General features: G+C 40.3%; 1 protein-coding gene across 4 annotated transcripts in view; it reads right to left on the bottom strand.

Moving 5' to 3' along the window:
- Positions 1 to 26513, bottom strand: part of FANCD2 (FA complementation group D2) — a 59229-nt gene that overhangs the window by 5709 nt on the left and 27007 nt on the right. For all 4 annotated transcript variants that reach the window (XM_059390310.1, XM_059390309.1, XM_059390312.1 and 1 more), the window contains 21 exons: positions 23540 to 23649; positions 22655 to 22715; positions 21446 to 21565; positions 20518 to 20591; positions 20090 to 20236; positions 19264 to 19364; positions 18722 to 18837; positions 17188 to 17296; positions 16312 to 16422; positions 15935 to 16044; positions 14475 to 14618; positions 13205 to 13321; positions 12314 to 12442; positions 11830 to 11948; positions 7949 to 8059; positions 6689 to 6819; positions 5536 to 5629; positions 3989 to 4111; positions 3108 to 3201; positions 2372 to 2443; positions 1429 to 1467 (listed from right to left, as the gene is read on the bottom strand). In XM_059390310.1, the coding sequence (XP_059246293.1) occupies positions 1429 to 1467; positions 2372 to 2443; positions 3108 to 3201; positions 3989 to 4111; positions 5536 to 5629; positions 6689 to 6819; positions 7949 to 8059; positions 11830 to 11948; positions 12314 to 12442; positions 13205 to 13321; positions 14475 to 14618; positions 15935 to 16044; positions 16312 to 16422; positions 17188 to 17296; positions 18722 to 18837; positions 19264 to 19364; positions 20090 to 20236; positions 20518 to 20591; positions 21446 to 21565; positions 22655 to 22715; positions 23540 to 23649 (2232 nt within the window). The remainder of the gene's footprint in view (positions 1 to 1428; positions 1468 to 2371; positions 2444 to 3107; positions 3202 to 3988; positions 4112 to 5535; positions 5630 to 6688; positions 6820 to 7948; positions 8060 to 11829; positions 11949 to 12313; positions 12443 to 13204; positions 13322 to 14474; positions 14619 to 15934; positions 16045 to 16311; positions 16423 to 17187; positions 17297 to 18721; positions 18838 to 19263; positions 19365 to 20089; positions 20237 to 20517; positions 20592 to 21445; positions 21566 to 22654; positions 22716 to 23539; positions 23650 to 26513) is intronic.

Below are 26513 nucleotides of genomic sequence, written 5' to 3'. Positions count from 1 at the left end.
CTGGTGATGACCTCTACTGAGGTCTTTCACATGAAGGGCTCCTACCTCAGGAAGCAGAGCATCACCCAGCCCCGGAGTTTTCTTTTCTTATTTATATATATAAGAAATAAATTGGGAAGAGTCCAAAAGGTTAATTTGGAGAACATAAGCTTAATGCAAAAACTAAATGGGCCTGTTAACTAAACCTCAGAGTTAGGCAGACTTTTCTACCCTAGACAGAGCCAATGGGCAGAGACCTTGCTCACTATAAGAAAGGGGGCATAGAAAACAGGTGGACCAGCTGTCAGAGAACCACTTACTTCCCAAAGGAAAAACTGTGTAGAGCTGAGGAAGCATATAACCAACTGCCAAATTTACTAATCAGGTAAATCACTACCCCTACTCACTCATCTTCCAGGGTGGAGTAAAGAAGAGAGGAGCCAGGGGTAACAAGACGGGGAGCCATCTACTTGAAGGAACCATAAGGAGATCGAAAGACACATTCTCCTCACAACATACCCTAACTCCTAACCCAACATCAAATCTAGGCCTAATCTGGACTCTCTCTTTGGGAGAGAAGTTGGGAGATTATTGGGATACCAGCTTCCACATTCATGAGGCCAGCCATGGGCTTTAAAAAGAGGAATCAGGGGTGCCTGGGTAGCACAGTCAGGTAAGCATCCAAATCTCAAATCTTGATTTCAGTTCAGCTCATGATCTCAGGGTCATGAGCTCGAACCCTGCATCAGGCCCCACACTCAGAGTGGGGTCTAGTTAAAACTCTCTCCCTTTCCCTCTGCCTTTCCGCCCTGCGTGTGTGCATGCTCTTTCTCGCTCTCAAATAAATCTTTAAAAATAAATAAAATAGGGGTTCCTGGGTGGCTCAGTGGGTTAAGCCTCTGCCTTCAGCTCAGGTCATGATCTCAGGGTCCTGGGATGGAGCCCTGCATTGGGCTCTCTGCTCGGCGGGGAGCCTGCTTCCCCTGCCCCCGTCTGCCTCTCTTCCTACTTGTGATCTCTCTCTGTCCAATAAATAAATCTTAAAAAATATTTAAAAAGTAAACATTTTAAAAATATATAAATAAATAAAATAAAGTAAAATAATAAAAAGAGGAATCACCTACCACTCCTTCCTCCCTCTTGCCTGGGAAGGAATGGCAACGAGTGACTACTGCTCCTGAAGTCAGCTGTCCCGAAGCAACTCCCCATAGTTCTCAGACTCAGACCAAAAGTTTTCAGACTCAGAGGAAAAGTTTTCCCACACTAGTCATCCCACCAGTGTGGGAAAAAAATATATCCACTGTCTTTTTTAAATGACCACCTGTTAACACAGATTCTGAAAACTCTGGCTTGTAGGGCAAAGTATTAAGCAACCCCTTTCAGCTGAGGCCATTTGTAGAAAGATCCACAGAAGAATAGATACTAAAGAGGACCAGGTCAACCTCTCACCTTCAAACATACATGTAGAACAGGACGGCTATCAAATACCTGGAGACACAAAAGATAAGAAACCAAAGCTGAGGTCTGCTCCTTTCAGCACCCCCCGCCTCTTCCCCATTGTGCACAGTACAGCTCTTGGTGTCATAGAGAATTCTAAAATGAAGCAGGCATGTCAACAAATAAATTAATTATGAAACAAAATAAAGTAATCACTATCACTGAGGTTCAAAAAAAAGGAATTAGGGAAGCAAAGAAGAGTAAGAAATTGATTCTAACAGGGTATTAAGAAGATGGCATTATAGGGTGCCTGGGTGGCTCAGTTGGTTAAGTCATGATCCTGGGGTCCTGGATCAAGTCCCACATAGGGCTCCCAGCTTAGCGAGGAGTCTGCTTCTCTCTGTGACCTCCTCCCTTCTCATGCTCTCTCTCACTCTCTCAATTAAATAAATAAATAAATAAATAAAACCTTAAAAAAAAGAAAAAAGAAGATGGCATTATAGAAGTCCAAACCTTGATGTGAAGCCTTAAGGAAGATGGATGAGAGGTGGAAAGGAAAGAGAATGATATTCTGAGCTGGGAGAATAGCCTAGCAAAATCATGGATTGGGTTAGAGTACAGTGTGTGTTTGAGGGATAAAGAAGGCATTCAGGGTTGGAAGAAAGAGTGGGAATGTGCTTGGGTCACAGAGGACCCAAGACAAGGTGAGAGCCATTAAATAGTATTGTGGCACAGACACGGATGGAGAAAGGAAGAGAAGGAAAAAGATACCACCTAGGGATAGAAGGGGTTATCCAGGATGGGCTGAGGGTCAAGGAAAGAAGACAAGTGAGAACAGGTCCCCCAAGGAAGGGAGGGGAAACGAGCAGGGAGAGTCCATTTTGGAAGCCAGGACCCTTCTTGGTTTCTGTATTTAGCTGGCGAGGTGGGTCAAGGAGGCTACACACTCACTCACCTTTATTAGGTTGATGAGGATACTGAAGTCTCGAACAGCCATATTCCAGTAGAGGAGCTTCTCCTCATGAATCTGGGGGCAACCAAATATACAGGTACTTCTGAACCAGCCAAGTACTTCTCTTACTGTATTTCCACTAATATATGGGTCCTAGATTACATAGCTATTCAAAGATTAATTTAAGCCAATTATTCTCTCAATGAGATGCTACCAGTGTAACCCACAAGATGGTTCTAAGGCCTGCACAGGGTACCTTATAGAGAGTTTCTAAAGAGGACTCCTCGTCAGTAACTGACAAGTAGGAAAAAGCCTCTGCAACATACCTGCTGGTGATTGGATCCCTGTGGCCTCTCTGATCCCTATGCTCTCAGCAGTCTAGCTCAGTCCTGGTTAGCAGGCAGTAGCACAGCATCTTAAATAAGCCTGCTCCCCTCATGCCAGCTCACAAGCAGAAAACTGCTGGGCATGGGAGGCTGCAACCAAAGACATTTTTTCCAGAGCTAGGACTTATGGAGCAGTCTGAGCCTTCCCCTGGGCAGTAGCCAGGAAATATAGAGTCCAATCCTCCCTCAAACTGGAACAAAAAGAAATTAAACCAGGAACTCTTTGAAAAAGAATTCTCAATCTCTCTAACTCAAAGGAAGTAGCTTAGAAGAAACTCTGACCCAAGAAATAAAAGATGCAGTGGCTTCCTAGTAACCAGGTCTACCTCTTGTGGTGGGAGTATCTGACCCACCTGTTGTGAGTCTGCTGCGGTACCAGCCTGAAGACCCTTTACTGTCTTTTCTAGTTCAGCCATCATCACACGGAAGAAAATGACAAAGGTGTGCCTAGAAGACATACACGTTTATACAATGATGACTGGTTAGAAAGAACTTCCAAGAAAGTCAAGAAACTAGAAGTCATTTCCTTCTCCACCTCTCAGAATTCCCTTTCACTAGGGTCCACTGTTAAAGGGTGGGGGAGTGGAAAGGATTCATAAAGGAGCCCAAGAAAATGACTTGTCAAACAATGGAATTAACTTTATGAGGGGAGACCATGTAGTGGCATGGGAGAGCTGTGAGGTGGCAGTAAGAAGATCCAAGTTCAAGTTCCTAATTCCATACGTACTGTCTGTGTAAGTCTGAGTAAGTTCCCCTCTAATGCTCATTTTCCTCATGAGTATAACAGAGATAATGACACCCACCTCACAGAATCACTCAAAGGGTTCAATAACATGGGGAATGTTGAAGGTACTTTATAGACTTTGTATGAGACAAAACCCACTGAGATGTGCGTGACCAGATACAACCATTACTTTATCCCAAGACGGTTACAATAATAGTCTCACTTCGAAAGGATGAAAATACTAACATGAAATGTTTGGTGACTAAATCTTCTTTGTCTTTGAAGACTCTACTGAAAATTCAAGCCTCACTAAGGTCCTTTCACATGGGCTGGCTGAGAGCCCCTTAAAAAGAATGCACAGAAGACATTCTATGTGTTGAAGGAATGACTGTCTCTACCATCTGCATCAGAATTCGATGAAGGGTGAGGTAGTTATTTGGAAACTACATATATTGGACAATGTGATTCTATTCTAATTAGGGGAAAAACTGGAGGAGAGAACTCCCTTACCTGTTCAGGGTAGGGAATGTGGAAGAAGATGCATCTTTAGGAGAATTGATCAGTTCTGGGACACCAATTCCAGCAATCTCCTCTATGGCCTTCAGAACACTGTTTGTATGCTGCAGGTAAATGCTGCATTGAGAGCCACAGGAATATAAATATATGTTACAGAATTCCAAAATCAAGAATTCTTTCTTGACATATTACCAAGTACTTTGCTTTATCTATCTATTTATTATTTTAAAGATTTTATTTATTTAGAGATAGCATGTGTAGGTGTGCCCATGCAAGCAGGAGGAGCAGCAGGAGAGAGAGAAGAGAATCCCAAGCAGACTCTGCACTGAGCATGGAGCCTGACACGGGACTCAGTCTCATTACCCTGAGATCACGACCTGAGCTGAAATAATGAGTTGGTCGCTTAACCACCTGAGCCACCCAGTTTCCTTAGGCTTTAGCTTTAAAAAAACTACTAGTGTTTATTTTAAAAATTTTTAAAAAAGATTTTATATATTTGAGAGAGACAGAGAGAGAGAGAGCATGAGCAGGGGAAGGGGCAGAGGGAGAGGAGAAGGAGACTGCCAGCTAAGCAGGGAGCCCCATGAGGGGCTTGACCCCAGGACCCTGGGATCATGATCTGAGCCTAAGGCAGACGTTTGACTAACTGAGCCACCCAGGTGCCCCTATTGCAATTTATTTTTAATAAAATGAAGATTCCAGGTAATTATCAGGAGGTAAAGGAAATGATGTTTCAATTGAATATATAGTTTGACACTTTGGAAGTGATGGATGAGTCTTGGATATATAGTAGGTAACAAATAATTACATAACTCTAACAAGGCAAAACACAACAGCAGACTCCTCCACTTCCTCCAGCTAGTCAGGAACTAACTGACAGTATAAAATAAAACCAGTGGGGCTCCTGGGTGGCTCAGGTGGTCAAGCGTCTGCCTTCGGCTCCAGTCATAATCCTGGGGTCCTGGGATCAAGTCCCACATCAGGCTCCCTGCTCAGTGGGAAGTCTGCTTCTCCCTCTCCCTCTGTTTTTCCCCCTTCTTGTGTTCTGTCAAATAAGTAAAATTTTAAAAAATAAAATAGAACCAGAGGGTCTATGATCCACATATTACAAATTCTGTTAATTTATTAATTTATTCCGGGGCACCTGGGTGGCTCAGTGGGTTAAAGCCTCTGCCTTCGGCTCAGGTCATGATCCCAGTGTCCTGGGATTGAGCCCTGCGTCAGGCTCTCTGCTCAGCCTGCTTCCCTTCCTCTCTCTGCCTGCCTCTCTGCCTACTTGTGATCTCTCTCTGTCAAATAAATAAATAAAATCTTTAAAAAAATTTTTATTTATTCCATTTTTCTACTCAAGTATAATTAACATACCACATTATATTAGTTTCAGGTGTATAGCATGATACAACTTTTGTTTATTTCAAACCTACTTCTTTGTTTCCAAGTTCCCCTTAACCATAGCAATTTCTCAGTCTTTGACCATGTGAGAGATCCCAACAGTGGCAAAATGGACTATTTGGTTCATGGAAAGAAACTGAGCCTCTCACCTGAGCAAAGTATGGAGCTGTTCAGTAGGGATGCTATTCTTCTCTTTCTCCCCACTTGGCCACACCCGACAGAGGAACTGTTTGGCCAATGAAGCTGTTGAGAAATAAGACAAATACCTCTCATGCATGGAAAATTGACTATACTCTTGTTTTTCAGGTTCTCGGGGGATGATTAATGAGCAAAAGGATTTTTTTTTTATATTTACTCTGAAGTTCCTAGTCTGACAATTTGAAAAAACCTATCACGGGTTCCTGCTCTACTGGTTCCCTCTACCAGAAATAAATGCGTTTGTCTAGGACACAATGCATCCTACAATCTCACCCTGCCCTAACAAACACATAAACATGAACTGAACAGACACACACTGCTGGGCATTAGGAAAACCAATCTTGTTCCTCCTGGGCAGATCAATAAGCCATGCTCATCTTAAAGAGTCATACCAAATTCTCCCCTTTTAATCAACAGGAAATAATAAAAGGTTTGTTTTACATTTTCTTCTTGCTTTCTGTGTGTGCTGTCAATTAGGATATATAATTAGTCAGTTGCATTCAAAGAGCTATGACAAAAAGTAGTTAAAGAAAAAGATCAGAAGGGGTGCGTAGGTGGCTCAGTCGGTTAAGCATCTGCCTTCAGCTCAGGTCGTGATCCCAGGGTCCTGGGATTGAGCCCTGCCTTGGGCTCTCCTTCTCCTCCAAGTTCACACTCTATCCCCCATCTCTGTCTCTCTCTCAAATAAATAAAATCCTTTAAGAAAAAAGAAAAAGATCAGGAACTGGGCCCAACCTTTCTTTATACTTAATCAAATCTTGATTTCTCCTTTCTCCCATTTTACTAACCTAGCAGTTTGTGTCTCTTTTTGACAAATGTCTCAGATAATTTATGAAAAAGGACATGAATTAACAGAAGCCAAACAGAAAATTAGCTAGACAAGTGAACTAACCAAACTCAGACTAAGCAGTATCAGCAGAGATCAGTCATAGCTCCTTTTTGGGAAAATGTCCTTTTGATATGGCAAAAGGGCACATCCACAGTTATGGGGGGTTTTACATATAAAATATACAAGGTCCTAGGAAGCCCTAATTTTATAAGCTTGAGTTAGTTATTAATCCTATTCATGAAGAAAAAATTAAAAAGAGGATCTGGGCCCATCACCAATTTTTTCTTTGTTCTGAGCAGGAGCTGTAGATTTCTCCAAAATGACCATCAGAAGTCTGATGAGATAAAGAGCACACTGGAAACTTGGAATGCTGTGAGAGAAATTCTGCAAGTAATTGAAGCTCTGTCTGTAAAGGAGACAAGAAAGAAGAGAAAAAAATAAAGATATGACAAGTATTATAGATATGTGTATACATGAGTTGTCTAAGTTCACTTGTATATTTATTGGTCTAACCAGAATTCTCCACATTTTCAGGTGTTTTTGTGGCCACCTTCTATCAAGACCATGATAGACACTGTAGCCTTGTATGACGAAAACCAGGGCAGAACAGAGCCCAGGGTCTGGAATGCTGGCCTGAAAGGGGTCATGAACACCAAGATACCCAAAGAAGAGTTTACACCATGCTTACACAAGCAACCCTGGACAAATTATTTGCTCTTAAAGCCTAAGGCAACACAATGAGAATAAAGTTTAAATTCTAGGTTTATAGGGACAAGTGAAAGGAAACTATAAGACAGAGAAAGCAGAGCTTTTAATAAGTGTACCACATATGGTCAGCTTTCAATGCACTGAAATAATGGGAGATAGGGAGTCAAAATTAATCCAGAACTGTAGCTAAAATAAAACTAGAGTGTACCCCCCTGATTGACTGTGGGAAGGAGGTCAAACAAATTTAAAAGCACTTTATCTAAAAAGAAATAAGGTCCTGCCCTATAGGCAGGGATGATAAGCATTAACTGCAGACCCAGAGATAGTGACGAGAAGGAGAAAGAAAGATGAAATTACTCTGGTTGAAGCTGGGACAGGAGGCTGGAAAGCTATGCCTCTTAGATTTCCTTCTCACCTCCCTCTTCCACTGCCTTGCCCTCAGCCTAGGCTCCTCTTCTTTTAAGATGGGGAGGAAATCAGTGGTAACTACTGCTACCTAATTACCTGATTTTATTGAGAGACAGTAGGTTTCCAGATAATCAGGAGTCAACTACAGGTCATTAGTGTTTTTGACATCATTACCCGAAAAGGCCAACTTTACAGGAGGCAGAATGCCAAAGATTTAGTAGGATTTATTCAACAGTTTCTAATGTCTCAGGATTTATTGGAATACATAGATGAAAAAGCTCATATGATTGAGGAAAAGGAGCTGAAAACATCAATTTCCCTCACTACTACTGAGAGACACCCAAGTGATTTCCAAGAAATTTTGCTAATCTTGTTTCAGTTTTTTGGGACAACACTCTGGAATATGTAGTCTGACCTACCTGAGCAATTCCTCCAAGGACTGGTCAGGCTCTCCTTGCTTCAATCGGTTTGTAAGGACCTCAAGAGCTGAGTACAGTAAATTATGATTTTCAGGCTGAAAAAATCCACTCCTAAGGGAAAGTCAAGGTAAAATGGTTGAGCTTAGTTTTAGAAAGATTGCTAGACAGCATGTGAGGATCCCTGCCTCCTTATAAGTCAATGGAGGCAAAAGGAGAACTACAGCACTGGAAGTGCCCAGGTAACCAACTCAGTAACACACTGCAAGGTGAAGGGCACCTGAAACAGTCTTTCCTTAAGGGCCTAACAGTCCTCCCTAGGTTTATTTTCAGGGAATAAAAACTCTCCTTCATTTGCAACATTTTAGAGACATCTCAGCCTTCCTCCCCAGAAAAACCAGAAGTAACTTCATCAATTGTTAAATCAGTACTGATTCCATAGAAGGTGCTCAATAAAACACTTACTCCTTCTTCCTTAAGTCTTGGCGATTCTATCTTCAGATCTCTTTCCCACTGTCCCTTCCTTCCCAAGCTCAGGCAGTCACTCTAACCCAGGCCCTTAGCATCATCACACATATATGGATCACTGAGACACCTTTTGACTTGTCTTTCTGCATCCTTTCCAATCTGTCCAGCACACTGCTGCCGAAAGGATTTTCCTAAAACACTGATTTCATTAAACCTTGCCTCTGATTATAACACTCTAGAATTGTTTCTCTGTACAACATTCAAACTCTTTGAGCCCCTAGATTTTCTACTCCTGTAGAAACATCTCCAATCACCAGTGGTAGTCCTTCTGCCTTTCAACAAATGTATTCTGAGGTGTATGATAGGTCAGGATTTTGGGGGGTGTGATGGGGGAACAGCTTTATTTATTTTTTTAAAGATTTTATTTAGGGACACCTGGGTGGCTCAGTGGGTTGGGGCCTCTGCCTTTGGCTCAGGTCATGATCCCGGGGTCCTGGGATCAAGTCCCAAGTCAGGCTCTCTGCTCAGCGGGGAGCCTGCTTCCTTCTCTCTCTGCCCGCTTGTAATCTTTGTCAAATAAATAAATAAAATATTCAAAAAAAATAAATATTTTATTTATTTATTTGACAGAGAGAGAGAGATCACAAGTAGGCAGAGAGGCAGGCAGAGAGAGATGGGGGAAGCAGGCTCCCCGCTGAGCAGAGCCCGACGTGTGCTCAATCCCAGGACCCTGAGATCATGACCCGAGCTGAAGGCAGAGGCCCCAACCCACTGAGCCACCCAGGCGTCCTGGGGAACAGCTTTATTGAGACAGAATTGATATACAATGAACTGCACATATTAAAAAGTTGATCAGTTTGATCAGGTTACATATATAAACCCATGAAATCATCACTGTGAAGAAAATAATGAACATACCTATTACCCCCAGGAATTTCCTTATATTCCTTTGAAATCCATCCTTCACTCCATCCTCCTACTCAGTGAGAGGCAATCACTGATCTGTTTTCATTGTCAGTAATAGATTATATGCTTTTTCCTAGGATTCTATATAAATGGAATCAAATGCTACGTACTCTTATGGTCTTGCTTTCTATTCAGTGTAATTCTTTTCTTCATCCATGTTGTTGTGTGTAGTATTCCACCATATGAAAATTTGTTTATCCATTTACTAGTTGATGGACATTTGTTTCTAGTTTGGGGCTATTACAAATAAAGCTGTTATTAACATTTGTGCACAAATTTTGTATAGACATATGCTTTCATTTCTGTTGAGTAAATACATAGGAGTAGAATAGCTGTGTTGTATGTTAGGTGTATGTCTCACTTTTTAAGGAACTGCTAAACTGTTTCAAAAGTAGGTGTACCATTTTACATGTCCATCAGCAGCACGTGACAGTTTCAGGTGTTCCATGTTCTCACCAATATGGTAAGGTAAGTCTTCATAATTTAGCCATGTTGTAATTTTAACTTGGGAATTCCTTAATAACTAACACTACTGAACATCTTTACATGCCATCCATATATCTCCTTGATGAGGCATCTGATCAAATCTCTTGTCAGGCACTGTTTTTAAGTCCTGGGGATAGAATAATGATTGGTTTCAGCTCGCATGGAGCTCATGGTCCAGCAAGGAAGATAGATGAACAAATAATTATAATAAAATATGGTAAATGCTTATTGTAAGAGGATACCAGAGTATTAGGAGAAAACTGGGAATTAGAGAGGTAGGAAGGAGGATTACTGCCTGCCTTCGGGGTCAGAGAAGATGCCCCGGAGGAACTAAAGTTTAAATCCAGATCTCAGAGATGAGTTAGAAAGACTGGTGATCAAGGAGGGTGGGGACCCAGGTAGAAGAATGAGTACGTGTGAAATCTTCCAGATGAAAGCAATATAGGGTACTGAAATTAATTCAGTATAGCTGGAGGGCAGAACATAAGATAAGTGAAAGAGCAGGAGCCAGATAATAAAAGGTGTTAGAAACTAGGGGAAAGAGTCTGAACGCAAGAAAAACACAAGGACAACAAGGACCAAAGTTGGGATAGGATTTGCATTGGGAAGACCACTGACTACATGTGAAGAAAGGACTGAGGGACAGCAACTGGAGGCAGAGAACCAATTGTGAAACTAATCTAGTCCAGGTGAGAGATGATGGGAGTCTCAAAGCAACAGATGGCTATTTAGATGTTATTTAAAAAATAAAATTAGGGGCACCTGGGTGGCTCAGTGGGTTAAAGCCTCTGCCTTTGGCTCAGGTCATGATCCCAGAGTCCTGGGATCGAGCCCCACATCGGGCTCTCTGCTCGGCAGGGAGCCTGCTTCCCTTCCTCTCTCTGCCTGCCTCTCTGCCTACTTGTGATCTCTGTCAAATAAATACATAAAATCTTTAAAAATAAAATAAAATTAACAGGATTTGGTGATCCGATGTGGGACAGAGAAAAGGTAGTGGGTAGAGAAAGGGACAAAGAACAACTGCTGGTTTCTGGCTCAGACATTGGTGGTACCATTTATGTAGCCCGGCAAAGCTGAAGGTGTTATGGTAAGGATGATATCACATTTTCGATGTGATGTGTCTGAGGTGTCAATGACACATCTACGAAGTGTTGAGTAGGCAGCTGGATATAAATGCCTTTAACCAGAAGATAAATTTCAGCACAAATTAAAGCTTGGGTGAGATTACCCAGAAAGCCTGTACAGAAGAGAAGAGCCAGGGCCTACCCTTGAGGAACAAAAGCATTTAAGGGACACAACTCCCTCATTTCTACTTTCATGCCTTCACCATACATTCATTCACCCATGCCATGCCTTCCCAACCATTTCCTTTACCGCCCAAAAGGTCATCTATACTTCAGGACCCCATGAAATTCCACTGCTTCCACAAAGTATTTCTAAATACCCTAGTTCAAAATGTATTCATCTCTTTAACATATAATATGGAATTTGTCTACAAGTTGTTAATGACTTTTTTAAAAAGATTTTATTTTTAAGTAATCTCTATATCCAGTGTGGGGCTCCAACTCACAACCCTGAGATCAACAGTCTCCTGGTCCACTGACTGAGCCAGGCAGGTGCCCCAGTAACAATTTCTTAAGTAACACTTTCTCTAGTGTTATTAATGGAAAGAAAGGCTGCCACAGCAAACCTGGCTAAGAATCAGATGGCCCAGTCTGTTACAGGTTAGCCATTATCAAGTCACCTAATTTTCAAATGAGTTAATAACCATGGCCATGGTTACACAGAGGGTACAAGATCAAATGAAATGATGCAGGAACACCCCAAAAAGAACGAGCACATGTTTACATAAGACTTTGTGAGCCTTTTCTTTCTTTTCTCTACTTCAATGCCTTGGGGCCTGTCAGATAAAAGCAAGTGCATACTTGATTATTTCTACCTACCACATCTTCCAAAATACTCACCAAGCAAAAAGCCCATGAAATATCTGCAGTAGCCTCTGATAGCATGAAGACATTACGTGGTACTCCTGAACTTTCATTCTTGGGCCGTCAACTACACCTTGGTTCTCAGCAGCTAAGCACTGAAAAGGAAAAATGCTTTTAGGACCGTTGTTTTGGCAATTGCCCTAATTTTTCCTTAAATATTTTTCAGCCAAAAATGAAATCTCTTATTCACTTAGTAATTTCTGAATTTCTTTCCTTTTTTTTTTAAATATTTATTTACCCATTTGAGAGAGAGCACATGTACGCATACGAGTTGGGGAAGACAGAGGGAGAGAACCTTCAAGCATATTCCCTACCAAGTGCAGAACCCTATGCAGGCCAATCCCAGGACCCATGAGATTATGACCTGCGCTGAAACCAAGAGTCAGACACTCAATCAACTGAGCCACCTAGGCATCCCAGTAATATCTAAATTTCGATAATGTTAAGATAGGCTGCTGACCTGAAAATAGTTGTGAATGTTCTCTAGATGGTTACACATTGGAGCCAGCAGTTGAACAATATTATGAGCAACTTCTTGAGCAGATCTTTGATGGAGATGTGAGAATCCAATATTCCGGTTTCCTTTACTCTATAATAAATTCAGAATTACTGGGGAAGAAAAGTGCTGGATAGCTTCTCTGAAATAGAGTTTGTTAAGGAGCTTTGTCAGACCTGGGTCACAAGGCAGAAGTAGAAGAAATTGGTTACTTGCCTAAAACTCTATTCTGAGCAAGGGATCTTGCTCATCTTCAAATTACCAAGAGGCTGCCTTTTATAATGTATTTAATTGAGAAGTACAGACCCATAATTACTAATTAAATAAAGCTCACACAAAAATAGAAATCATTTAGGCTGATAAAAACATCGAGCAAGTAGTGAATACAAAAAAAAATCAAACAACTAGATATATTAATGTTTAAATGTTTACACCTAAAACTTTCGTGTTCTGTTGTCAGCATCATCCCACTGCTTCAACAGATGCTACATGCACATTTGTACATTTATACACATATGAGATTCTGGCCTTCTCTAGATAGCCAATTACTACTACTCTGAGGCCTGGGTACAGGCTCAAGGGAGGGTTTTAAAAGCAAAACCCCAGTAGAGAACAGGATTCAGAACAGGATTCAGAAATGCTCAGGAAACTTGGAAATATGTATCCTGTTTGAGATGGTTTTGATTTCTCTGTTCCAGAGTTTCTTTCTAAAGCAAGGTGATTGGGCTCTGGAAATGAGGCTGGCACCATCATTGTGATCCAACATGATGCCAGAGAAAGTGACAAACTTGTTCATTAGACTTCCTTGTTTCCAAATTCATCAAGGCCAGGACTTGTGCTTCTGCCTACACTAACCTTGAGGAAGGGGATTCTCCTGGCAACAGAGGGTGTCAGCATATTCTCCAGTTTTTGGGAGAGATCTTCCAGCAAGAAAAGCAGCTCAGGGGGCTGAAGTTGCACAATTTCTGTAGCCTGTCACAAGGAGGAAAGAAAGGATAATTCCAAGCATATCCTCACCATCTTTTTGAAGGAGCACATTTCAGGTTTACTCTTCCCAATGGGTGAAGAATCTAACCATTCCCCAAAAAGAGGGAAATTTCCCCACCTCATATAAATAGTTGTTGTGCTCTGTCAACAAATCAAAAAGTCAAGTACTACCGAAGTACAACAAATTTTATTAAAACAGAAATCCAAGTGAGTATAGTTTTAGAGAACATACTTTCTTTTTTAAAGATTATTTATTTATTTATTTTACAGAGAGAGAGAGAGAGAGAGAGAGAGAGATCACAAGTAGGCAGAGAGGCAGGCAGAGAGAAAGAGGGGGAAGCAGGCTCCCCACCGCAGGACCCTGAAATCATGACCTGAGCCAAAGGCAGACACTTAACTCACCGAGCCACCCAGGCACCCCAAATACACTTTTTTTAAAAAAAAGATTTCATTTGTCAGAGAGACAGAGAGAGAGAGAGAGAGAGCACGTGCACACAAGCAGGAGGAGGGGCAGAGGGAGAAGCAAGCCTCCTGCTAAGCAAGGAGCTGGAAGCTGGACTCAATCACAGGACCCTGGGAACATGATCTGAGCTGAAGGCAGCTGCTTAACTGACTGAGCCATCCAGGTGTCCCAAGTATATGACTCTTGATCTCAAGGTCACAAGTTCAAACCCTATGCTGGGCCTAGTTTACTTTAAAAATAAAAATAAATAAATAAATAATGTTGTTTACCTTAAAAAAAAAAGATGATGAGGATGATTATTCATCATTACTGTCACTATATATGAAAGCTCTGGAAGCCAAAGTCCACCTTCTCTCAATGCTTTGGTGCTCCTTTTACAATAAGAATAGAGCTGAGAAATTTTTTTTTAAAGATTTACTTATTTATTTGAGAACAAGAACAAGAGTGCGCATGCATGAGAGAGCAAGTGAGCGTGCAAGCATGAGTAGGAAGGAGTGACAGGGAGAGCAGATTCTGTGCTGAGCCAGATTCAGGGCTGGATTTTATGACCCTGAGATTACAACCCAAACTGAAACCAAGAGTCAGATGCTTAACTAACTGCACCACCCAGGCATCTTGGGCTGAGAAATTTTCTGAAACAAGATTAAATTCTAGGATCTCAGCTCTGTGACTTACTGCAGTGTGCATTTCAGTATCTAAGATGAACTTGGTCACAAGCCCACAATGCAGAATAGAGAAGACCTCAATGTCCAGTTCTCGGAAAAAAGCATGGTAACTCTGTAGTGACACTGATGTCTTTTCTTCTTTCCCTTTGAACTCCTGGGAAGAAAGCAACAGTATAAACAAAGATTCTATAATAACCTGGTTTTTAAGAAAGACCTCAAAGTATAATTATGCATTCATTTTATGAAGATATTACTTTTTTTTAGCAAATTACCACCTTCCTTTCATCAAAGTCTCTTAATATTCCTGACACAAAAGCACCTAATTTAAAATTGAGATATGGGTCACATATCAAAACCCTTGGCTGATTTCTCTTAAGTATGAACTTCTAGATAAACCAAGATGTTATGGCATGGTAGAGAAAACAATGAGTTGTGGCACCAGACCAGTCTGGCTTCAAACCTTGCTCAAGCCTTATTAATTGTGTGACTGTGGGCAAGTCACTTACCATTTCTGGGTTTTAATTTCCTTACCTATTAAACATAGATATTACTATCAATCTTGGGTTTTAGATTACAGGAACTATACAAATACACAATATTAGCCAAAACCCAGAAATAATTGGGATCCACGTGGTTTAGGCAATTTCACAAACCTATAACTTACTCTATGATTGGGAGACCTACAGGAAAAAGGAACTACTATTTATTGATTATCAGAAACTGTCCTAAGCATTTCATGTTATCTTAATTGATTGGGAAGTTGATAATCTGGGATTAGAGGGGGAAAGAGGATAAAAGCAGTATATCTAAAACTAGGTCTTAAAACAAAATTTGATACTATGGTGAGTGCTGTGAAGTGTGTAAACCTGGTGATTCACATAGCTGTACCCCGGGGGATAAAAATATATATATTTCTAAAAAATTAAAAAAAAAAAAGAAAGAAAAAAAATTTGATAAATGCTACGAGAAAGAATTCAAAGTACTGCTGGGGCGTAAAAATGGAGTGACACATTTAAGAAAATGACTAGCAAAATCAGTGTGTTGTAGTAATAAGGACTAAGAGCCTAACCCTAACTCAGCTACTGGGAGAATCACCCCAAAGCTGAGGAGAGTTCGTCTGCCTCTCTTTTCTCTAATTTCTCTATGTAAAATGCAGAGTATGATGCTGGTCCCTGTTAATCTTTTTTTTTTTTTTTTTAAAGATTTAAAAAAAAATTTTTTTTCTTATTTATTTGACAGAGAGAGAAGAGCAAGAGAGGGAACACAAGCAAGGGGAGTGGGAAAGAGAAGCAGGCTCCCCACTGAGCGGGAAGCCCATCCAGGGGCTCGATCCCAGGACCCTGGGATCATGACCTGAGCGGAAGGCAGAGGCTTAACGACTGAGCCATCTAGGGGCCATCTAGGTGCCCCTCTCCTGTTAATCTTACTGTATTATTACACGACCTTCATGGAAACCCATTATTTCAGTACCTTTTCCAGCTGGCTTCTATTAGATGGTGTAGGGTCACATTCTGAACTGTCCTCCTTTGGAAGTGTGTCAGGAGAGGATGTTTTGCTGCCATCTGCTTTCCGTTTTCCTCCTTTTGTTTCAAAAACAGAAAAGTGACTCCAGTAATCAATTATCATATTTGTTAACTATCACTGCCTTTAGGAAACAACCTGCTGAAGAGTACCTAGGGTAGAGGAGGTAATTTTATAATGCTGCATTATAGTTCATTTTATAATCATGCCAAAGAAAGAGTTCAATGACATTATCTCTCCAGTTACTGAAGCCTTGGTGCATATGACCTCTTATGTTAATTCAGTGATCTGACCCTCCTATGGAGACTCAGAAGAAGAAAACATACCTATCTTTCCTTGTTTTCTGATTTTTGCTGAAATAGCAGCAGCAGTAGGAGGTGTTACATCTAAAGTTTCCAAGTCAAAGTTTGCAAGGGGAGGAACATAGTCTGGGGTGACTGGAAAAGAGAGGAGACAGAAGCTCAATGTATACCAACCACATTATCACTGTTAGAATATCACCTGATTGGTTAAAAATTAATTTTCAGAACTACCAAGTATGGCTGAATGCCTGCAAGATACATTCAAGTTACCTGACATTAATTGTTTTGGCATAGCAAAATGATCAGAGATCACTTATAAGAATATCATATTAAATGATTATGACAAAATAAGATAAAATCATTCTAAATAATGACACAAAAAATATCCAAGCAAGTAAGGACTAAAAATAAACTAATCCTTATTACAAATCTGGAGATATTAATATTTGATCACACAGAAGTTTATATTATACACAATTACATAGATGAGGGCCTGGGGGGTGGGTTCCTATGTTTCCCCCAGAAAATCTACCTAGCACTTTAAAACAACAAGTTTATTTAATAGTCAGAGGTATTAAGAGATCTGTCAGCTTTACTCCTGGTTCATAACTATGTTCAGGAAAGCAAAGGGCACTGAAAGTTTGACTTTTAAAGACAAAAAGTTACTTTACAAAAGCCCAACCAATGCTTTCCATTTTTTATTTTCTTAAGTAGCAAGATTTCTTGAAAGTAACAATGGGATGAAAATGGATGTATTCTTCCTTGTTATTGTTGTCGAGCAAATATTTTCTTGTCTTAGATGAGTAGGGGATGGCTATCAGTGAGCTTGGGTTAAAAGTAAATTCTTTATCTCCTCACTGCTTTCCTAGCAAAGGTACTATAATAGGACACTTTCCTTACCTGCCAAGTACTTTTCCAGGATTCTCTGAAGCTCCACAATATGTTTTAACCGGGTGAGCACCTTCCCCTTCATCTCAGGTGATGTTTGCTGGCAGAAGGCATTTACAACCTGGAAAAGTACAAATTATATTCTCGTACATGAATGGTTCCAATTTTGACCTCGTTTACATTATTTCATCCAGAGCTTAAAAAAAGCCATTCAGTGGCCAGATCTGAGTTTAGTCTGTAATTTAAAAGGTGTTCTCAGGGGCACCTGGGTAGTTCAGTGGGTTAAGCCACTGCCTTAGGCTCAGTCATGATCTCAGGGTCCTGGGATCGAGCCCCACGTTGGCTCTCTGCTAATCCTGCTTCCCCCTCTCTCTCTGCCTGCCTCTCTACCTACTTGTGATCTGTCAAATAAATAAATAAAATAAAATAAAATAAATAAATAAATGGTGTTCTCAGCAAGGTGCTATAGAGGAAAAAAAAACCCCTGGGCCAATATAGGAGACCTGACTTTTAATCCTAGTTTAATCCTAGTTCTACTGATTTCTAGTTAAATAACAAGTTGAATAGCACAGTGACTAGAGAGCATACACTTTGATTAAACAAATCCTATTCTGCTACTTACTAGCTGTGTGACCCTGGCCAAGTCATTATTAGTCTTTCTGAGTTTTTACTTCTTCAACTACAAAATGAGACAGCTATAAAACAAGAATGTAGCTGTTATATGGATTAAATATTATAAATAAAGAAATAAGCCCAGCATTTGGCACAATTTAAGTGCTTGATTTTTAAAAAAATTTTATTTATTTATTTGAGAGAGAGGGAGAAAGAGCAGGAGAGCACAAGCAGGGTGAGACAGAGAAAGGAGCAGGCTACCTGATGAGCAGGGAGCCGGAAGCCCTGGGATCACGATCCGAGCAAAAGGCAGACATTCAACCGACTGAGCCACCCAGGTGCCCCTATTCTTAACTGACTTGGTACTCTATGTATCTGCAACTGCATAGGTGTAAAACAAGGATAATACCTGTCCTATCTACATTAGAATATAATTGTGAAGATAAGAAGAGATCATTTAAGTGAACAGTCTCAGAAATAATATGCATGATAAAGGAAATGAGACATAAATATAAGATGGTACTGTCATTTTCATCATATTCCATTATTGTGCATTTCATTGAGCACAATATATTCCAAAGGAATGGGAAAACCATCATTGACTTGATCTCACCAAATCAAAACATTAAGTGGATACCTATGCAAGGGTGAACAGTATTTTCACAGTAGAGAAGGTAGTTTATTCCTGGCAAAAGGAAGAATACAACAAAAATGCTTAAACTAGTAAAGCATGAACAATATTAAGTGAATTCTAAGTGTTTTGATTTGTTTACATCAAAGGGTACATAAAACTGGGGAGAAATGGGACATAACAGCTGGAGAAGCTTAGCGGAGACTTTTTAGAGAGTCCCATGAGTCCATGAGTACCAGGAAAGAGTTTCCTTCCAACAAGAACTATAGACAACAGGTAAAATGTCCTAATAACTCTGCTTACCTCTCGGAACCAGTTAAGAGTAAGAAATATGAGTGAACACATGAACGAATGCTGTTTAACAGACATGGATTCCAACCTGTCTTCAGGATCCAAGTCAGTAAGGAATATAGGACAATCTGAAAGAGAAGAACAAACATTTCTAACTCCCTTTATTTCAGGTCAACAGAACCTGGGTGCTACCCTTAGAGTCACCTATCTCTCCTAACTTGCTTTCCCTTTAACTTGTATTTGAAGGTCATGCTTTGATTAGTCTCAAAATTACCGCCATATCATGTAGCAATAATTACATATAATTAAGAAGTCCTTGCAACATTAGAGGTGAAGACCAGACAGCAACTAGAAACTATGATGATGACTGATTTGTCAACATGACAGAAATCTGTATGTATTATTTTGTCTTTGGAATTCCATTATTACTGCTATTCTACTCTATGAAGTTAGAAAATTTCTTCCCACACACATGGGGTACTTGTTTGTTCCTTCCCTAAGATTATCAAAGAAAGGTTACAAAGAAGAAAGGATCTGGTAACTTCATCCTATACCTAATAAACCATCAATCTCCTCCAAGTTTCCATTATGTTGTTTCTCCACACAAAGTCTCAGTAACCGGAAATAGGGAGCCAGGCACAATGGAGACACCAATCTAGAAAGAAAAAATCCATTTCTAAACAGTACTTTATAGGCATATTAGTCCATGTTTATAAGGAACCCAACCTTATAATTAAAGAGTTTTGCCCAAAACCAATGTCTACTTTTAAGAATACAAGACAAGGAACTTAATGGATGCTCAGCAAATAAAGAATGAACTAATCTGGAGGAAGGCAGAGGCTGAGTAGAATGAATATCCATGAGTTAGGAGAAGCAGAGGTAAGATGGAAGGAAGGAGGGAGAGTGGCAGAGGCAGACAAGTATGCTCAAGCGAGGGAGAAAGGAACAGAAATGAAAACAGCCTCACAGAGCACTTGTGGGCTGTCCTTAAGCAATGTAAACCCCAACCACAGGGTCCAAGAAAAAACAAGGAATCTGACCCATTCTAGCTAACCCCTCCAGATACCATCTGTCTTAGGAGAAAATCACCCCTCCTTTTAAAAAGATATTATTTATTGACTTGAGAGAGAAAGAATGAGCTGGCAAGGGACAAAGGGAGGAGAAGCAGGCACCCCATCAAGCAGTAAGCCCAATGCAGGACTTAATCCCAGGACCCTGGGATCATGACCTGAGTCAAGGCAGATGATTAACCAAATGAACCACCCAGGCGCCCCAGAAACCTTATCCATCAAGCTCTCAACAGACTGCAAGAAGTGTGGAATACCCCCATGAACACTCAAAACAGCAAAAGAAGTTTTAGAAAAGAAGAAGTACACTGACTTTTGGTCTGATTCTTTTGAAGTCATTCTATCCCCATCTTCTGCAAAGTCTTGAGAGAACAACAGTGGCAGGAGGTTGATGACAATCCCCTCATGACTACTATATTCTTCTAGTCCATAGAGAGCTTTCACAGGAAATGGATAGTCGCTGTGGAGAGAACCCAGAATTTGATGTCCCAAGGGTATACACATCTACTTGGGAAACTGCTAGAACAAACCAATCTTCCTTCTTATGAGAAGAAATGAGAAAGAGAAAGAATAAGTTGAAGCTTTTAGGAATTCTGGAACTGGGGTGTTAGGGTGTTGGGAGGAAAGAAACTGCGGGACTGGGCCATATTTAGCTAAGGTCACAAGCATTCTGATGTCTATACCAACTACTGACATAATTTCTTCACCAATAAAATCAAGTTAGTGGTATCTAGTACTTACCCTACTGGAAAAACACAGAAATCCACCACAAAGGCATCTTGGAAATCATTGAAGATGGTCTGCCCAACACATTCCTTCAGGAAGCAAGCAAACAAACGAGACATAGGTAAGGGTGTACTGGCTGTAGTGTCCTAGACAAACTATTATGCTCTAAGTCTTAGTTTCCTCATTTTTTTTTCTTAAGATTTTACTTATTTACTTAAGAGAGAGCATAAGCAGGGAGAGGAGCAAAGGGAGATGGAGAAGCGGACTCCCCCCAAGCAGGATCATGACCTGAGGTGAAGACAGCCGCTAAACCGACTAAGACACCCAGGTGACCCCGTTTCCTCATTTCTATGTTGTTGTTTTTTTCAAGATTTTATTTATTTATTTGTGTGAGAGAGAGCATGAATACACATGCACACAAGTTAGGGGTGGGGGGCAGCAGGCAGTGGGAGAAGTAGACTCCACCATGAGCAAAGAGCCTGATGTGGGACTTGATCCCAGAACCCTGGGACCATGACCTGAACCAAAGACAGACACTTAACAGACCAAGTCACCCACACACACGCCCCCACCCCCGTTTCCTCATTTCTAATAAGATAATAACAATCTTATGAATATTATGTGCCCCATTATTATGAAGTAGAAAACACATAATACATGAAAAATGCTTAACACAGTGCCTGGCACAGAATACATAGTGGCTCTCAACATCATCAACAATAGTATCATCATCCTCATCATTACTATTATTGTTATTATATAAAGGAGGTCCCAGAGGTGAGGTCTGGGATAGGGCAAGTCAGAACAGTCTTCCCAACTAGAAGATGGGAAAGCTCACAGAGTGATCTACTTTTGCACTGCAACAGACAGAAGGGCTTGAAGAATATGGAATAAAAAGCAGATCTCATGCTTTGCTGCTTTAAGAAAAGATACTGGACCTTACCAGAGCTTTTGGAGCCAACTTTCCTCCTTGGATCAGATTAGCAAATTCGTCATAATAAAGTGCAGAAGCCGGGGGAGACTGCTCACTGCAGGAATGAACCAACTGCAGCAAGGAGGTCACCTGGAACACCCAAAGAGGAAAAGTGGTTCAGCCACTGGGCTGCCAATGTTTTCTAAACACCACTCACCTCATTCATTAGTAAATTTTTCCTCCAATTTCACTGGCAAAGCTCTTATTATCACTCACCTGTTTTCTTGAGTTTCCTGACAAGCCCATCTCTAATATCTCTTCTCCAAGCCATCAGACACACACAACTGGATTAAATTTTTTTTTTAACAAACATGCTCTTTCTTTTCATAAATACTTGTATTTTATTTTATTTTGAGAGAAGGATAGAGAGAGAAGGAGTGCACATGAGTAGGGTGAGTAGTAGAGGGAGAAGGAGAGAGAGAAAGAGAGTCTTAAACAGGCTCCATACCAAGCGCAGAGCCCAATGCGGGGCTTGATCTCAAACACTGAGATAATGACCTCAGCCAAAATCAAGAGTCAGATGCTTGGGGCGCCTGGGTGGCTCAGTGGGTTAAGCCACTGCCTTCAGCTCAGGTCATGATCTCAGGGTCCTGGGATCGAGCCCCGCATCGGGCTCTCTACTCAGCAGGGAGCCTGCTTCCTCCTCTCTCTCTGTCTGCCTCTCTGCCTGCTTGTGATCTCTCTGTCAAATAAATAAAAAATCTTTAAAAAAAAAAAAAAAAAAAAAGAGTCAGATGCTTAATCAACTGAGCCAACCAGGCACCCTGTATTAATTTTTCTAAAGCAAAGCTTTGATTTTGTCGTATCTATGCTAAGAAACCCTTGAAGACTACCATGATGTAAAAAATTAAATTGAAATGTCTTGATTCACATTCAAGGCCCTCCCTTTTCTACCTCTGGACTAGCTTTATCTCCAACTCTCCAATTATATGCTAACTTGCGCCTATTCTCCAGTCAACCTCTTATTCTACAAACATGGCTCACTTCTCTTGCTCTCTAGGAATTCACAATTTAATTAAGGAGATTAGACAAATACAGAAATAAATGTAACTCAGGACAGCCAGGAAAACATACATTGAAAAAAAAAAAAACAACACACTTTTTCTGGTAAACCAACAGTAACCAGAAGCAATTCCTCAGTTATTCATAAACATATCCAACTACATTACAAGAACTAACCTGTGTCCACTGTTCGTTGCTCAAGTCTGTTCTCCCTTGGGTCAAATTTGAAGATCTACTTCTAAAAACAAGGAATTTTAGCTTCATTTTTATATTTTGTAAGAACTAGCAATAAGTGTATGAATCCTGCCATCCCTGGGATGTGGGTAGAGATAAAAGTACATAAAGGCACAGAGGACTATTTCAAACTGTGGATTAGAGCAAACAATGGCTATCTTTGATTTTTTTTGAAGGGCACACTAAATTAGTAATAATCGTAAGAGCAAGCACTGGGCATTGTTCTAAGCATTTAATGCCCACAAGTGGTATAGCTCCAAAGAATGTAGCCTGCATGAATTATTAATGCCGATTCTAAGAATGTCTCCTGAGGTTCCAGGAATTCCTAACAAATTATCTCTTAAGGAGCATAAACTGAACACCAGTGTCATTTTGCAATGGCAACATCTTAATAAGACCCAACTCTGATGCTCCTGTCACTGGGTGGCTTATTTTTATCAAACATGATGTTCCAGACAATACCACAACAATGGAGAATCTGTAATGTCTAGTGCCTGGGAGAGGTGCAAATGTAGAAAAATACATCCAGGATGTTCAGGGTTCCTCTTTTGTGGAAACATTTCTATGACTTTATTTATTAGCAATCCCTAGTTTTAAACCACCAAACTGTAATGATTACAATCACATTCTGTAAAAATTATATGTGGTATATACAGTCAAGATTAGAAGGGAAAATGGAAAAGTCGTAACAATCGTTTGTTTACTTCTCTTATTATGGGCTTAATGTTTACCATTATAACACAGTCAACACAATGTAACACTTAATTTGTAAGGTGGCAACTTGATTAACTGATCTTGAGCCACAGAAGCCAGAATTTCCGTACATACCTGTCAGCTGCCATGATGCCAGCCATGGTGACAGCACCAATAATACCAATGAGTTTGTATTTGAATATGGTGCTAGAGAGCTGCTTTCGTATCACCAGATGCATGTCATCCTGCAAGGAAGACATGGTAGAAAAAGCTGAAGATGCTGGAACAGTCAACAAAAGAGCCTGTAGATACTGGAGCCAAAACACAGAGGAGCCAAAATACCAAGGGTTCTTTAATTTACTATGTGGCTTTTGGCAAGTCATTTCATCTCTGAGTCTCAATTTTTTTCATTTATAAAATGGGGAAGGCTTTTGTAAGCATGAGAGACAAATTAAAAGATGTCCTATTGTTGTGATACTTGCTTGATAAGGATATGTGAATTATTGTAATGTTGTTGGATACTCAACAAAATAATGAAACAGAAAAAAATATCTAGGTAAATTAACCAAGGAGGCAAAAGACTTGTACATTAAAACTATAAAGCAATGCTGAAAAATATTAAAGAAGACCTAAATAAATGGAAAGATATCCCATGTTTGTGAATTGGAAGGCTTAATATTGTTAAGATGATGATAATACTCAAAGTGACAGGCACATTCTTCGTAATTCTTACTAAAATCACAACAGAATTTTTTATAGATGGAGAAAAACTCATGCTAAAATTCCTATGGAATTTCAAGGGACCCCAAATAGCCAAAACAACCTTGCAAAAGAATAAATATGCTCTTTCAAATTTTAATATTTAAATTATTATACTCTTTCAATTTAAAAATTACTACAAAAGCTACAGTAATTAAAATAGTAATTAAAATTAAAATAGCATAGGAAGCATATACACACCAAGTCCATAAATAAACCCTCACATACATGGTCAAGTGATCATAGATGCTAAGATAATTCAAAGCGGAAAGTATAGTCTTTTCAATAAAAGTGCTGAAAAAATTGGATACCCACACATACATGAAATGAAATCGAACCCTTACCTTTAGCAGTATATAAAAATTAACTCAAAGTGAATCAACAACTAAATTTAAGAGCTAAACCTATGAGACTCTTAGAAGAAAACGAAGGGAAAAATCTTCATGACTTTGAATTGGAGAAAGGTTTTACCTAAGTATGACACCAAAAGAGCAGGTTAAAAACAAAACAAAACAAAACAAAAACAGATAAACTGGGGCTTCATCAAAACTCCAGGAGTAGGGGCGCCTGGGTGGCTCAGTGGGTTAAGCCGCTGCCTTCGGCTCAGGTCATGATCTCGGGGTCCTGGGATCGAGTCCTGCATCGGGCTCTCTGCTCAGCAGGGAGCCTGCTTCCTCCTCTCTCTCTCTCTGCCTGCCTCACTGCCTACTTGTGATCTCGTTCTGTCAAATAAATAAATAAAATCTTAAAAACAAAACAAAACAAAACAAAACTCCAGGAGTAAAAAGACAATGCATAGAATGGGAGAAAATATTTGCCCATCATGCATCTGATAAGGGACAATACCCAGGAAGTATAAAGGATCCCTATACATCAACAACAAAACCGCAACTGATTAAAAAAAAAAAAAAGAACAAAGGACATGAATAGACATTTTCCCAGATAAGATATTCAAATGACTAATGAGCAAAGAGTAAGATGTTCAACATCATTAGTCTTTAGGGAACTACAAATCAAAACCACAGTGAGACAGCACTTCACACCCAGTAGGACGGTTACAGCTAAGAAATGGAAAATAACTGTTGGTGAGGTTGTAAAACTGTGGAGCCCTCAATTGTTTGTGGACCCATAGAATGGTGCAGCTGCTGCAGAAAATGGTTTGGTGGTTCCTCAAAATATTAAACACAGAATCAACATATGACTTAGCAATTCCACTCCTAGACATAGACCCCAAGGAATTGAAAATAGGGACTCAAACAGATCCTTGCATACCGGTGGTCATAGCAGCACAATTCACAATAGACAAAAGATAAAAAAAGGCCACTGTCCAACAATAAGTGAATGTACAAATTAAATGTGGTATATACATGCAATGGAATGCTAGTTAGGCTTTATAAAAAGGAATGAAGTTTGATATATCTTACACCATGGATGAACCCTGAACAGATAATGCTACGTGACATAAACCAAACAGAAAAGGATAAATATAGTATGACTATTTTTTTTAAGATTATTTTTTTTAAAGATTTTATTTATTTATTTGATAGGCAGAGATCACAAGTAAGCAGAGAGGCAGACAGAGAGAGAGAGGGGAAGCAGGCTCCATGCTGAGCAGAGTCCAATGCACGGCTCAATCCCAGGACCCCGAGATCATGATCTGAGCTGAAGGCAGAGGCTTAACCCACTGAGCCACCCAGCCACCCTTTGTATGACTATTTTTGAAATTTAAATTCTATTATTATTATTTTTTTTTTAGAGAGGGAGAGAGAGAATTTTAAGCAGGTTCCACACCCAGCAGGGAGCCCAATGCAGTGCTCAATCTTATAACCCTGAGATCGTGACCGGAGCTGAAATCAAGGGGAGGATGCTTAACTGAGCCACCAAGGTGCCCCTCATATGACTATTTAAATGAGGTACCCAGAACAGGCAAATTCAGAGACAGGAAATAGACTGGAGGTAACTAGTGTCTGGGGGAAGGAAAATGGGGAGTTATTGCTAAATGGGTAGAGTTTCTGTTTAGGATGACAAAAAGTTCTGGATATAAACAATGGTAAGATTTGCACAACATTTTTTTTAAGATTTATTTATTTATTTGACAGAGAGAGATTACAAGTAGGCAGAGAGGCAGGCAGAGAGAGAGGAGGAAGCAGGCTCCCCGCTGAGCAGAGAGCCCGATGCGGGACTCGATCCCAGGACCCTGAGATCATGACCTGAGCCGAAGGCAGCGGCCCAACCCACTGAGCCACCCAGGCGCCCTGCACAACATTCTTAATGAACTTAATGCCACATAAAAATGGTTAATGGAGGGACGCCTGGGTGGCTCAGTTGGTTAAGTGACTGCCTTTGGCTC

Source organism: Mustela nigripes, chromosome 2 (assembly GCF_022355385.1).
Source record: "Mustela nigripes isolate SB6536 chromosome 2, MUSNIG.SB6536, whole genome shotgun sequence".
In the NCBI taxonomy this organism is placed as follows: Eukaryota; Metazoa; Chordata; class Mammalia; order Carnivora; family Mustelidae; genus Mustela; species Mustela nigripes.
This window is presented reverse-complemented; position numbering and strand designations above follow the sequence as displayed.